General features: G+C 38.6%; 1 protein-coding gene across 3 annotated transcripts in view; it reads left to right on the forward strand.

Annotated features, from left to right (window-relative positions):
• The first annotated feature begins 1,904 nt into the window (after positions 1 to 1,904).
• The window catches only part of LOC132148808 (phosphoribosyl pyrophosphate synthase-associated protein 1), a 33,616-nt gene continuing 20,685 nt past the window's right edge, over positions 1,905 to 14,835 (forward strand). For 2 of the 3 annotated variants that reach the window (XM_059557526.1, XM_059557525.1), the window contains exons 1-8: positions 1,905 to 2,193; positions 2,589 to 2,641; positions 3,089 to 3,155; positions 3,256 to 3,428; positions 6,970 to 7,085; positions 7,192 to 7,247; positions 7,849 to 7,994; positions 9,485 to 9,523. In XM_059557526.1, the coding sequence (XP_059413509.1) occupies positions 2,111 to 2,193; positions 2,589 to 2,641; positions 3,089 to 3,155; positions 3,256 to 3,428; positions 6,970 to 7,085; positions 7,192 to 7,247; positions 7,849 to 7,994; positions 9,485 to 9,523 (733 nt within the window). In that variant the 5' untranslated portion in view covers positions 1,905 to 2,110. The remainder of the gene's footprint in view (positions 2,194 to 2,588; positions 2,642 to 3,088; positions 3,156 to 3,255; positions 3,429 to 6,969; positions 7,086 to 7,191; positions 7,248 to 7,848; positions 7,995 to 9,484; positions 9,524 to 14,835) is intronic. The other variant, XM_059557527.1, reaches the window with a different exon arrangement.

The following is a 14,835-nucleotide window of genomic DNA, read 5'->3' on the forward strand; positions in this document are numbered from 1 at the left end:
TAGATAGATAGATAGATAGATAGATAGATAGATAGATAGATAGATAGATAGATAGATAGATAGATAGATAGATAAACCACTCATTCATTAATTAATTCATTCATTCTGTAGTAGCAGTCCATAGAACAGAATCCAGCAAACTCTTTGTCTGAATAGAAAGCTGTGAAGATGCATCACACATCTGCTGAGCTCCAGCTCCACTCTGTGTGTCCTCCTCACATCTGGACTGACAGACTTCCAGTCAACCATACCTACACAAGAGAAAAACAAATGTTGAGAGATTCAAACAAGAAGTAACCAATAAGTAGAATAAAATATCCAATAAAAAAAGAAGTGCAAGTGTCTGTGAGTGCAAGTCTGCAGCCAGACCCTTCTCCATTATATTATAATATAACTGTACTAATGACTCTTCACTGAGTACCAGAAGTACATATGCTTCCTGTGCATGGTTTCTAAAAGAATGGAATCAGAAAAAAGTTGACTGGCACTCATCTATACCAGAGGTTATACTAATATTTACATTTACATATATATTCATTTAGCAGACGCTTTTATTCAAATCGACTTACAAATGAGGACAAAGTGGAAGCAATCAAAAACAACAAAAAGAGCAATGACATATAAGAGCTATAACAAGTCTCAGTTAGCTTAACACAGTACACGAAGCAAGGGCATTTAAATAATGTAATAAATAAAAAGAAAACAGATAGAATAGAAAAAAGAATAGAGCAAGCTATTTGGTTTATGTGCATGTACCACTCCAGCATGTTGGATTAACTTCAAAAGAGTCAATGTCCTTTGAGTGCACTTTGGGCAATGTCAAGACATGAGGATCTAATACAAGAGGCAAATCATTCAGAGTAAAGTTACTGACAGTGCTTGCCTCCATCTTTTAATGTTGACAATGTGCATCTGAAGGAAAGTCAGTGTCTTTCTCAGGTGTGGTGGATATGCAATGTTGAAAGCAGAATCCATCCACAAGGCTGTTATGAAGGCTTCATCAAGGCTGGTGCACTGGCACACATCTGTTCCATCTTCTGTCACCACACTGAGCCCTCCTCCTATGATTGACATTTTACAGTCAGTATCCATCAGGTGTACGGTAGGAAAGGTGTAGCCGGGTCCCCCTTTCATAAAATAAATAAATAAAAAGAATAATAACAACAATAATAATAATAATAATAACGAGAAAAAAAAAAGAAAACACTTTTCAGATTCATCAGATTCTGTTGCATCCTCTTTGGCTCAGACGGTGTAGCTACATACACTGCAGAAACAATCAGACGCTAATGTATAAGGTTCACAATATACCATGCATTTCATGTTCTTGTATACACTGACCAATCTTACATTGTTTTCTAAAACTATTGCTTTAAATTTTTAACAGATGGGCTAAAAAGGTACAGAAGAATAAAATATCACCTGAAAAGATTTGAAACAAGATATTTTACAGTTGATGAGTTTTTTCTTTAATGTACTCACTCCAGCAGGTGTCCTGAAGTATGTGTATTTCCTGAGTACATCCTCCTCAGAGATTCCTTCCGTGCTTTCTCAGCTTCTCCAGGAGCATGTTCCTGTCGTGTGGTCTTTGACCGTCGAAATGTCTGGATGTGTTTCTGATACTCACTTTGTAGCACATTCACATGATTCTCAACAGACACTGAATCCTCCCCAACACAAGCTTCCTTCATCAGAACAACAGAAACAGATCATGCTTAGACCGTGACAGATATGAAAAACATCTAAATACTTACTGAACAAGGTGCTTTAGATATAAAAAATAATAAAAACACTGAACTGCATAAACATTAAGATGATGGTCAGGCAGTGAAGAAGTGGAGTACATACTAAAAGGACATCCCCGAGCTGCTGTGCTCTTCCGGCCAGCAGGAGGCTGTAGTTAGTCGCAGTAGTTAGTCGTCAGCAGCGGAACTCGCGCAGAAGAAATCGACTGGTTGTTTGGAAACCATAGTAAACCTGCAGAGCAGCCGTTGTACCTCTTTAGTGGCTATTATATCATTCGCATTGCTAGATAAGACAGCGGCTCTGAAGCGCTAGACCCGTAAACCTCTCAGATTTGCCGTTGGTCGTCAGGTAACGTCAGCTGATCATGAACGTGGCGAAGAGTGGTTACCACGTTTTCTGTGCCAACTCCACGCCCGCGTGCACTGAACTCTCTAAGAAGATTACCGAGTAAGTCTCCTGAGCCCAGCTGCTCAGTATTTCACAAAGACCTTGATTTCAGATGCGGATCTTGATGTTGTATGAATATGCAGCGGTGTTACTGGGATCTCGGCCTGTAGGTCTGATCAGATCCAGTGGCCTGTGCTGCTGTTGATCTATAAAGTATATGCGCACCAGGGTTTGGGATTACTTACTGTGGAAAGTAAATACAATGTTTTCTCCACATAATATTGGTCTATTCACGTACAGTGGGCTGTGTATGTGATTGAGTGCTTATGAAAGCAGTCTGCATTCATTACAAACAGAGCCTGCAATAATTCAATCATTCATTCAATCTTCAAAGTGACTTTGATGATAGGAAGGTTTGTCATGTCTGTGTTGATCGTCTGCTTGTGTCTGCGCAGGCGTCTTGGAGTTGAGCTGGGGAAATCTGTGGTTTACCAGGAGTCCAACAGAGGTGATCAATACACTTAATTTACACATACTCTGTTGTTAGAGTGACCCTAAATAATGTCTCATTACAGTCATTTGATTTGTCTTCAAATACTTCATGTGTATCGGTCTCAAAGTCAGCACAGTTCGTATTACAATAATGTTCAATGCATCACACAAAACTCAACGGGTCTCATTCACTATTAATTGCATTTTTTGTTGTATTTGTACGCACAGGAGAACTTAATTTGAGATGAAATATCAGTGTATAAAATTTCATCTTAACATAATTAAATGGCCACCCAGATTGATTTGTTTTTTAAATGAAGAATTAGTTTTAGTATGAAAGTCATTGCTTCTTCTAATGAAGAAAATTAGCATTTTCTTCATTAGGGTCGACCCAATCAGGTGACAGTCATCTAAATAATTGCTTTTCCATTGATATTTTGATGTTTTTGCTTTTTTCTGACAGAAACGAGGGTTGAGATCAAAGAGTCTGTGAGAGGCCAAACGATCTTCATCATCCAAACCATTCCCAGGTCAGAGTTCAAGGTTTATAAGCCATATATTCACCGGATACGTGCCGTGAGCTCTCAGCAGGCTCAGAAGCACTAAAGTCTGTTTGTCTGTGTCTGTCAGAGATGTCAACACTGCCATCATGGAGCTGCTGATCATGGCCTATGCGCTGAAGACCTCCTGTGCCAAGAACATCATCGGCGTGATCCCGTACTTCCCCTACAGCAAACAGTGTAAGATGAGGAAGAGAGGATCTATCGTGTGCAAACTGCTCGCTTCCATGTTAGCTAAAGCAGGTAACGGCTTCTGATGATGGCTGGCGTGTTTCTACTTCTAACAGTCAGTCTTTATTATTATAGATTCATCACAGACACCGGTTGACTGCTCCAAATTAAAAATATATAAACAGTATCTAATATGTGTTAATATTTCACTGATATGGTTATGAGTGAAGCAAGATGGCGCCGTTGTGTGTGGCTTGCCGTTGGACGCCTGGTCCAGTCCTTAGTTTGTTTGTTTTATGCTGTTTGATCTTTTATCTAACACAATGCGCTTCCTCAATATTGATATATGACAGACTAACTCTTTTAAGTTTGCAAACTAGTACAAACGATCTGATATATCAAGCACGAAACGGCTCATCTCATTCATCTCCGTTTCTGACGTCCATACCTGGCTACCTGCGCCGCTGGCCGTGTTCTCTACCGGTGAGGAGGCATAGGAGAAAACGCGGAAGACGGGGTGGCTTTGCCGTTAAGTTGAAGCATTTCCTGGCTCAACAACAACAACAACTAGAGTCGCGTCGATCCTTTCTGGGTTTCCATGTGAAGGGTTTGGTCGGCGATTTCTCCATTCGCTGGCGCTCTCTGGACTCAGTGTATCAATGGAATAAGAACACTTCAATGAGTATGGCTGAAGCTGCTCCGCTACCTGCCTACGGCTCGCCTCGTTTTCACCGCACTGGAGTATGTGTGAGTAATCTTCAAAATTTTTCTCGGATTCGGAATTCGGAGTCGACTGAAAATCTACCTGGTCTAAGGATGGCGTTGCTAAATGCCAGATCAGTGGTAAATAAGACTGTTATTATTAATGACTTCTTCTCCTCGCGGGACCTTGATTTTTTATTTATTACTGAAAGCTGGCTTACAAATGGGGACTTAAGTCCGTTTTCTGATCTTTTGCCACAAAACTGTTTGTTTTTTAATTCACCACGTACAACAGGCCGTGGTGGAGGACTGATATCTATTTTTAAAGACAGATTTTCTTGCAGCCAAACTATGTTTCATGCTTATCAGAGTTTTGAACTGCAGTTGTTTACATTTGATCTGAATGGTCCACTACTGGTTGCTTTGATATACCGTCCTCCTAAGCACAATATACATTTTTTAAACGAGTTTGCAGACTTCTTGGGGGAATTTTTACCCAAATTTGATAAACTGTTAATCCTTGGTGATTTCAACATCCATGTGTGTTGCACAACGGACTCATTATCTAAAGAATTTTCTAATCTGATAAATGCCTTCGATTTCATTCAGTATGTGAATGTCCCGACTCATCAGTCGGGACATACTCTTGACCTTGTGCTTTCTTATGGCATTTCACTTTACGAGCTTGAAGTAACTGAAAATGGGTTTTCTGACCATAAAACTGTTATGTTTTCTGTTCCCTGGGTATCAACTTGTACTTAAGTTACTAAATGTGTCCGTAAATCTAGAATAATTACTCCATCTACTAGCTTATCCTTTTCATTAGCTTTCTGTGATGCTGTTCAAACAGTTGACATAAGTCAGTGTGATCTGAGTCCAGATGAGCTCCTACTTAAATTTAACTCGACTTCTTTGATTATCTTGGATTCAATTGCTCCTGTAAAGACTTTAAAACTCAAACCTAGATCTGAACCCTGGATTGACGATAACGTTCGCGCCTCGAGGCAGCTCTGTAGACGGGCGGAGCGAAAGTGGAAAAAGGACCGGCTCCAGATTTCGCTGGAATTATTAAGAGATTCATTATTTAATTATCAGAAGGCACTGAAAGAATCAAAATCAAGGTATTTTGCAGACATTATCAATAATAATTTCCATAGGCCCAAAACTCTTTTTACTGTTTTTAACACTGCTGTCAACCCAACGGTATCAAAGCACCCTGCTGTGTCAAAAACAATGTGTGAGGATTTTTTGAGATTCTTTGTTGAAAAGATTAATTCTATTAGACGGGGGATATCTCACCCTGATTCTGATCCGTCCATCTACTCTGTTTGTTGTGCAGAGTTTAGTCAATTCAAACCTATTTCTTTTGAATATCTCCAAGAAATAGTATGCCGGCTTAAGCCGTCAGGCTCTACCGTAGACATCTTGCCTCCTTATTTCCTGAAACAAGTTTTTGATGTAGTGGGTCCATATCTTGTGACTTTGATTAACCGATGCTTTGAAACTAGTTCTGTACCTGATGCGTTAAAACATGCTACAGTATATCCTTTGCTCAAGAGACATAATTTAGATCCTACTGTTTTAGAAAACTATAGACCAATTTCAAATTTGTCTTTTATTACAAAGATCCTCGAGAAAACAGTGCTTCTACAATTGCAGAGTTTTTTTTAGATGAAAATAAGATATTTGAGGTCTTTCAATCAGGTTTTAATGTTAATATGGGTGAACACTCATCTGAGTCAGCTCCTTTAGCATGTGGTGTACCTCAGGGTTCCATCTTAGCTCCGATTCTTTTTTCTTTGTATATGCTACCATTGGGTTCTATTTTTAGGAAGCATGGTCTGTCATTTCACTGCTATGCAGATGACACTCAAATATATTTGCCCTTAAAAAAGAGTTCCAATGGCTTAGAAGCACTCATGACTTGTTTGACTGATGTAAAAGCCTGGCTGTCTTTAAATTTTCTTAATTTTAATGAGAGTAAAACTGAGATAATAGTATTCGGTCCTTCAGACTCTGTTAGTTCACCAAAAATAAATTTGGGTGAGTTATCTTCCTCTGTAAAACCTTGGGTTAAAAATTTAGGGGTTATTTTTGATGATAAGCTGAAATTTGACAAACACATCAATACTGTGGTTAGATCATGTTTCTTTCAGCTTAGACTACTAGCTAAAGTTAAACCCATTTTGACGAGTAAAAACTTTGAACAATTGATCCATGCTTTCATTACGACGAGACTGGATTACTGTAACTCACTATATTTTGGGATTAGCCAGTCAGCTTTATCCCGGTTACAAATAGTTCAAAATGCAGCAGCTAGACTCTTAACCAGGACTAAAAAACGGGAGCATGTTACACCAGTTTTACGTTCTTTGCACTGGTTGCCCGTGCGTTATCGAGTACATTTCAAACTTATTCTTTTGGTGTTTAAATCATTAAATGGTCTGGCCCCTCCGTATCTTTCGGAACTACTTACTGAGTATCGTCCTGTTCTTTCTCTCCGGTCATCTAACCAGAAGCTGCTATGTATCCCAAAGTCAAAGCTGAGGTGCAGAGGCGACCGGGCTTTTTCAGTACCTGCCCCCAGATTATGGAATGCTTTACCTCTGTGTATTCGCTCTGTATCATCCTTATCTGTTTTTAAAACTATGCTAAAAACGCATCTTTTTGAATTAGCATATTCTAAGTGAGGAAGTGGTATTGAAATGTTTGTTTTATTATGATGTTTTTATTGCTTATTTGTTTTGTGCAATTGTCTATTACAATATGTGCAGCACATTGGACAACCTCGGTTGGGATAAATGGTGCTATATAAATAAATTTGACATTGACATTTGACATGTGTTAGGCTTTATCATTACAATCCAGAGTGTCATTTAAGCAGCTTTTAACAGTTTTCCATGTTCACCAGGTCTGACTCATATAATCACCATGGACCTGCACCAGAAAGAGATCCAAGGCTTCTTTACGTTCCCCGTGGACAACCTGCGGGCTTCTCCATTCCTGCTGCAGTACATTCAGGAGGAGGTGGGCAGCATTTAATGCCATTAACTTCACTTCTGATATATATAATGGGGAAAAGAAATTAACTAATAATATAATTTTCTGTTCTTCTCATTTCTGCTTCGCCTAGATTCCTGATTATAGAAATGCTATAATTGTTGCCAAGTCTCCATCTGCTGCAAAACGGTAACAGCTTCTGGAATTGTGCCAGAAGGAATCTTAAATGTACATTTTATGATTTTAAGGGGAAATCTGAATGTGGAGCATAGGGAAATGTGTTAAAGAGAGATGAGAGCACAGCATTTGTAGCCGAAAGCATTATTAAATCAGCCAAAAAGAATAAAGAAAACATGCACGGCAACAAAAAAGTGATATTTTGAAGAATGTTGGTAACCAAACAGTTGATCGCACACTTAGAGTTGGTTAAACCTAGAAACAAAGGTTCACCTGCTACCTTAAAAATGTGAGTAAAAGATAATATTTTTCAAATAAAAAAGGTGTGTATAATTAACTAATGCTTAACAAATGATTTAACAATAACCTTGGAAGAAAAACTTCCAGTAGCTGTTTGGCTCCTCAAAATGTCTTTATCTGTGTTTATTAGGAAAAAGAAATTCTTGCAGAGAATGTCTTGAAAGTGGGGGGGAAAAGACGAAATGTTCATTTTTGAGTGATCTTAAAGTCTTCAGGACTCCATAACAAGCCACTCATCTACAAAAACAGCCAAGAGCATCATAAGGAGCGTCTCTGTTTGTCTTCCCTCTCTTGCTGTTCGTTGTCTGTCCAGGGCTCAGTCGTATGCAGAGCGTCTGCGTCTTGGCCTGGCCGTCATGCATGGGGAAGCTCAGTGTTCGGAGTCAGACATGGCAGATGGGCGGCATTCTCCTCCGTGTGTCCGCAACACCATTGGTCACCCTGGACTGGAGCTGCCATGTAAGAGCCAGCACACTGTGGATCTGTGGGCTGTTTCTGCACGCCCCAACAGCTCCAAACACACCCAGGTCATAAACACAAACGAGAGCAGAAAGACCCCAACAACACAAATCCTGCCAAAAATATGTCCTGATTGTATTTCACCCCAGAAATCAAAAGAAAGCAATAGTAGATAATGGTATTTTTCACAAAGAAAATTAAGATTAATATTTGTGGCACACTTGAGATTTTTCTTTGTTTACATTGACGTTTTTTCAGCAAAATGGAAAAACAAATCTCACTTTCATTATTGTAATAAAAAAAGCAGTATGTCATTAAATTGTGAATCATTTGTAACTAATGGTAGTATTTGTTGTATTGCCTTTGAATAAGTAGAAACATAGTGTTATAGTAATATTTGACTGTATTGCATTACAGTGATCTGATTTTGGGTGAACTGTGACCTGGACATGTTTTTGTAAGTTTTAGCTGAGTTCATACAACGAGTCGACTGCAGCGTTCAGCCCACAAAATGACTGATTCCAGAGATTGAGGAGTTCAGGATAGCTTCTCCCATTCATTTATCACTGTCTCTAGATGTTTGCAAAGACTTTATCTCAAAACCTACTGAAATGAGCTCCTCTGTTCAGTTCCAAACCTAAGGAACAAAACAAATACTCAAGTGACAGGAATGATCAACTCATTAATTGCACGATACTGGTACATTTATGAGTAATAGCTCCACACAAATATGTCAAAATGGGGTCTTAGTTTGGCTTTACTTAGTGGTCAGAAAGGTTAGAGGAGGGCAGAACCTTGCTTCAGTACTTCATTTCAAACAATCAGCAGCACTTGACACTTTGTGGTCTTGAGATTTAAAAACAATTCTTTAAAGATAGATCTGTCTGAAGCATGTGCGTTTATGGACCAACACTTAAGAACTGCACAAACTCACAACAGAACATGTTATTTCCTGTTACAAGTATTATATTCCATAACGAAGTTCAGTTCTGGTGTGTTTAGATCGACACCAGTAAGTGAAATAGATACGTCAGTCGTCTAGGTTTTGAGACACCGTTATTATTTTTACAGTTTCATGTGCTAATCGTTCTAGATTTCAAGATTCTCACTTATGTATTTCCTTGCAAAAACAGTTGCATCAGTGTAGAAGGGAATTAAGATCATAAAGAAACTGATATTTAGCATATTAATATCTGAGCAGGTCCAGTGTGATGTGTGTGTGGCCTTTGTATATTAACAATGCCTGAGAGAAGTTCACTTCAAGTGGCTCTGTGTACATTTATGTTTTTATATGGACTTTGACAGTCCTTAAAAAAAATTTCAAAGCACTAAATTCAATAGAAAAGTTTAAGAACAGTTCATTTGAAAGCTTTTATAGTATATTTGGGCAAGGTTTAATAAGGATTGTTGAAGTCCTGGTTTCTTGTCTGTACGTTTTATCATTTGTGTGTGGATTTTTGTTTAACGTGATGTTTATTTATTGGTGATAGGCAAACAACAAGCTCCGTTCCCAGGCATAGAGCTCCCAAGTATGATGGTTAACTCTATTTGCTACCGGTCACAGCAGTGAAAGCGCTCAGATGGTTCCTATTGCATGTGTGCAGTGAGTGAGGTCTCTCAGTGTCTGTGATCCCAGCACTCTGAAGCCTGAGACGGAGTAAAACACTAGAGATATAATGATGAGCAGTTAAAAATTTGTATTATTTTAATAATAAAATTAATTATTACAACGAGTGGGTATGGGCGGTATGTCCAGTATATCACAAGACAAGTATTTTTATATCATGCTAACAGGATATATCACATTAGTTATTTTCAATATAAATTCATATATTTAATAACAATGTCTTAATGACTACTTTTGCAAATGAAAGGTACTTCATCTTATACAGTTTTTTTTCTTTTCATTTGAAATAAAACATAGTTTGTGACAATTTTGATCACTAGAAGCCATTGTAAAATAGACAATAAAAACACACATAGCAGCATTAAGTAATCTACCTTTACACCGCCCAGCCTTAATAATTTGTACTAATAATGGTAAAAATGGATGTCTAAGCTTCAGAGTGCTTCAGTTAAGCAGCACTAAGAAGCCTCAAATGAAGTGCTTCTTCTCAAACTCCATGTATTTACCATCGTTCAGAACTGGAACCATTGAATGTCTCCGAGGGAAATGCCTTTATTTGTGACCAGGCTCATCTTGCCAGTCATGCTTGCTTATGAACACCCCTAGACTAGAGTTCTCAAATGGTAGTCTTTTAGCTGCTTGTAACCAAGGTCCCTGCATTGTCTTGGAAACACATGACCTTAAATACATAGAGGAAGGTGTTCACTGTTAGTTCATATAGTATGTAGAATTATAGGTTTTGATACAGGGAAAAGAAAACAATAAATAGATAAAAATATGCTAGCATACATGGAGTCAGCATATGCTTTGTGTTAAAAAGTACAAAGAGAGAAACTGTATTTAGAAAATTGTTAAATATCTATTATCCTACTTAACATTTGCTATATATCAGCACTTGTTGGGGTCGCTCACACAGGACGTTATCTTGCATTCCATCACTGTTATTTAGTTTTAATTATTGATAGTCTACTGTATGTTGACAGGCACTGCACTAACAATAAGCCATTTATATATTCATTGTTTAGTGCCAAGAGCTCCACATTCTCTAGTGATGCACCGAAATTAGCTATATGAAAATTAAATAAAATAAAAACTGCTTTTGACTGAAAACCTTTAATACAGTTGTTTTTAATAAGAATCGATGCATAATTTATACAGTGAACTCCTGTGAAATACACCTACCCTACCAGAAAAATAAAGCACCGTTTGTTTCATTTGTATTTTATGCATTTAGCAGACGCTTTTTTCCAAAGTGACTTACAGTGCATTCAGGCTATCAATTTTTACCTACCATATGTTCCCGGGGAATCGAACCCACAACCTTGCACTTGATAGCACAATGCTCTACCAGTTGAGCTACAGGAACACTATTTATATTACATATGTATTTTATGTGCATTTGTAATGTGTATCTTTGTTCTTATTTTTTATAACAAATGTAAAATTACAAAGATTTTTATCTTCACCTACTTTGGCCAAAATATCTGCCTTTTTTTTTTTGTTACTTTGTAAAGCTTTGTTTTTAAAATATGGAAATAATTTTGGCTGTACTGCGCAGACAACTTGCAAAATAGTTATACCAACATGACAAAAAAAATCATTCCTGAAAACAAATCGTGATATATTTTTGCAATATCCCCCACCCCTACACCAAAATAGTTTTTTTTAAGCTGAAACATTGAAAGCAAAATTAAAGTTTTCATTTCCTTGAAAAACAAAGCGTAAAAGTTTTTACATTGTAATTTTTAATACAGGGATCTCCATATTTCATGTGGGACGGGTGAGCAGGGTACGCTGGCGCGTTCTGGCTGCCGCTCCTCTCTCTCCGTTGAGACGCAGCGTGCTTTCTCCATGTTTGCCGGGAAATTGTTTTTCTTGATGTTGGCCTGGTTGCTTTCTATCGGCTCTGTGGACTCACAGATAGGCTTATTGGGAGCTGGTGCTGACGAGGCTTTAATGAACATGGCCTTACAGTACACCTCTTGCCAGCTCTTATCCCTGAAGCGGAATTACTATCTGTCGGGGGACACCTATGACTGCTGTTACAGGGCTGGATTACTGCGGCCCAAGCGGTATATTCATCGGAGCACAGGACGAAGCTACATCTCTTCCTCTTCATCCTCCATCCCAGTTTTGAACTGCCGACGAAGGATTACAAGACTGCCTTCCTCCGGGGTTGATCTTACTAACCTTTCTGCTCTGCCGTATGAGCGGCATTTCTGTGATGCTGCATCTACAAGCCCTTTAAAAGCCGCGTTACTGAATGCGCGCTCTGTAAACAACAAAGCTCTGTTGCTGGCGGATTTTATCATGGACAAGAAGCTGAACTTGTTTTTCATCACGGAAACATGGCACAAACAGGACGATGGTTTTCTTTTTAATCAGCTGACTCCAGCGGGTTTGGACTCATTGACGTTTCACGAACTACAGGTAGAGGTGGTGGTATTATAGTTCTTTACAAACTGCAATACAAGATTCACCCTGTGTCCGTTCCTCCTTTTAAATGTCTTGTTTTAAATGTGTCTGATACTCACTCTGCTCTCCATTCTGCCATGGTCACTATCTATCGACCTCCTAAACTGAATAAGGACTTTCTGTCTGAGTTTGCTGATCTTCTTTTTATATTGTCCGTCAGATTTAAGAGAATTTTGATTCTGGGTGATTTTAACTTGCATGTAGATCAGAAAGCCTGTCTCTTGGCCAAGGATTTTCTATCACTCTTGGACTGTTTTAATTTTTCTCAGTTTGTAAATGTCCCCCTTTACTCACTGTAAAGGACACACGTTAGATTTAATTATTGCAAATGACTCATTTCTTTCTAATCTCTCTGTTGTGGATGCTGGACTTTCTGATCATCTAGCTGTCTTTTTTAATATTGAGACATTTCAGTCTAGTAGAGAGACTTCACGAACTATTTCTTTCCGTAAATGGCAATCAATTGATCATGCTACCTTTGCAAACTCGATTGTCTCTTCTTTAGTTGGCATGTCTTCTGCTCCTCTTGAGGATAAAATTTCAGCATTCAATAATGTCCTTACAGCCAACTTGGACATCTTTGCACCCATAAAAACACGTAATGTTTCATTTGCACAGTCAGCCCCCTGGTATAATGGTGACTTGCGTATACAGAAGGCTGTGTGTCGGAAATTAGAGTGAAAATGGCGGCACTCTGGTTTAAATGTGTTCCACCAGGCCTGGAAAGATTGCTTGTCAAACTACAGAGTAGCCATTGAAACTGCAAGATCTGCCTATTTCTCAAACATTATTGATAATAATCAAAGCAATCCCAGGAAGCTCTTTCATACAATTAACAGTCTGCTTAAAGCAGATAGTGTCAGTTCTCTGACTTTATCTGATGGGCTGTGTAATGAGTTTCTCAAATCTTTCAGTCAAAAAATTTACAATATTCGCACAAATATACATTCCTTGCAGTCTGCCGATCTTACAGTTAATACTCCTAGGTTCTCTGGCATTCCTTTATCCAAATTTACCTTATTACAACCTGAGATGCTCTGCAACCAGGTTTCTAGTATGAAAGCTACCACTTGCATACTTGATCCCATGCCTGGTAGCCTGTTTAAATCCTGTTTTGGTCCTTTATGTCCCTCAGTTCTTGCTATAATAAATGACTCTTTGTCAACTGGGGAGGTGCCAGCAGCACTTAAAACTGCTGTGGTTACTCCCGTTTTAAAAAAGCAAAATTCTGATGTAAAAAATCTGTCAAATTATCGCCCAATCTCAAATCTATCATTTCTGTCTAAAATCTTGGAGGGTGTGGTTGCAGCTCAATTAAACAAACACTTAATTGAAAATAAACTATTTGAGCCACATCAATCAGGATTTCTAAAATTACACAGCACTGAGACTGCGTTGGTGAAAGTCGCTAATGACTTACTAATTGCCTCCGGCTCCACGTCCATTCTCATTCTCTTGGATCTCAGTTCAGCCTTCGACACTATTGACCATGCCCTACTACTTAATCGCCTCGAACATGTATTCGGCTTGTCATGGACTGTTCTTGACTGGTTCAAGTCCTATTTCACTGACCGCAGTCAATTTGTTTTTATGGGTGGTTATAGGTCCAAGGTTGGTTCTGTTCAAACGGGTGTTCCACAAGGGTCAGTCTTGAGTCCTCTACTCTTTAGTATGTACATCTTTCCACTTGGTCAATTACTACAATCTCTCAACCTTAACTATCACTTTTATGCTGATGATACACAGATTTATATCCATACTAGACCGGGTCAGCAAGTGGAACATTGGGCATCTTTCTAACTGTATTGCTGAGATAAAGATTTGGATGTCCAATAATTTTCTGTCTCTAAACGGCTCAAAAACAGAAGTCATGCTCCTTGGATCTCCACATCAACTGCGAAAGGTTGGGTCTCCTACTCTGTCTGTTGATGGCGTTGCACTGGAGTTTAAGTCCAAATTAAAAAATCTGGGTGTCATATTTGACGCCACACTGTCATTTGAGCCTTTTGTCCAGAATACAGTTAAGACATCATTTTATCACCTCAGAAATATTGCCCGGCTACGTCCTATGTTATCTTTTTCGGTAGCTGAGAAGTTGATTAACTCTTTTGTCTTTTCGCGCATTGACTACTGCAACGGTCTTCTAGCTAGGGTATCTAAATCATCACTGGATAAATTGCAATATCTTCAAAATTCAGCTGCTAGAGTACTATCTGGGGTCAGGGCCAGGGACCATATAACCCCGGTCTTGGAGTCCCTGCACTGGCTACCTGTTAGGTACCGTATTGATTTTAAAATCCTTATGCTGGCCTATAAATCTCTGCACAATCTGGCACCTGAGTATTTGACTGACTTATTTATCCCCTACACACCACATCGCAATCTGCGCTCCTCTCAGAGTGGTCTTTTGGTTGTTACGAAGACACGGCTTCATAGGTGGGGTGACCGAGCATTTTCTGTCTATGCTCCTAAGCTCTGGAATTCTCTCCCGGCCGACATCAGGGAAGCAAATACATTAGTGACTTTTAAATCTCTTCTTAAAACATTTTATTTTAGGATTGCTTTTACATGAACTTGATTTTATGTGTTTATTTTCTTGTATTTACATTGTGTTTATTCATTTGCTGTTATGCTTGTCTGTAAAGTGCTTTGAGAAAGCTACTTTTAAAGGCGCTAAACAAAATAAATATATTATTATTATTATTATTAGTGTTCTCAGATTTAAATGAAACCTGTAGT

This window comes from Carassius carassius, chromosome 9 (genome assembly GCF_963082965.1).
Source record: "Carassius carassius chromosome 9, fCarCar2.1, whole genome shotgun sequence".
Classification (NCBI taxonomy): Eukaryota; Metazoa; Chordata; class Actinopteri; order Cypriniformes; family Cyprinidae; genus Carassius; species Carassius carassius.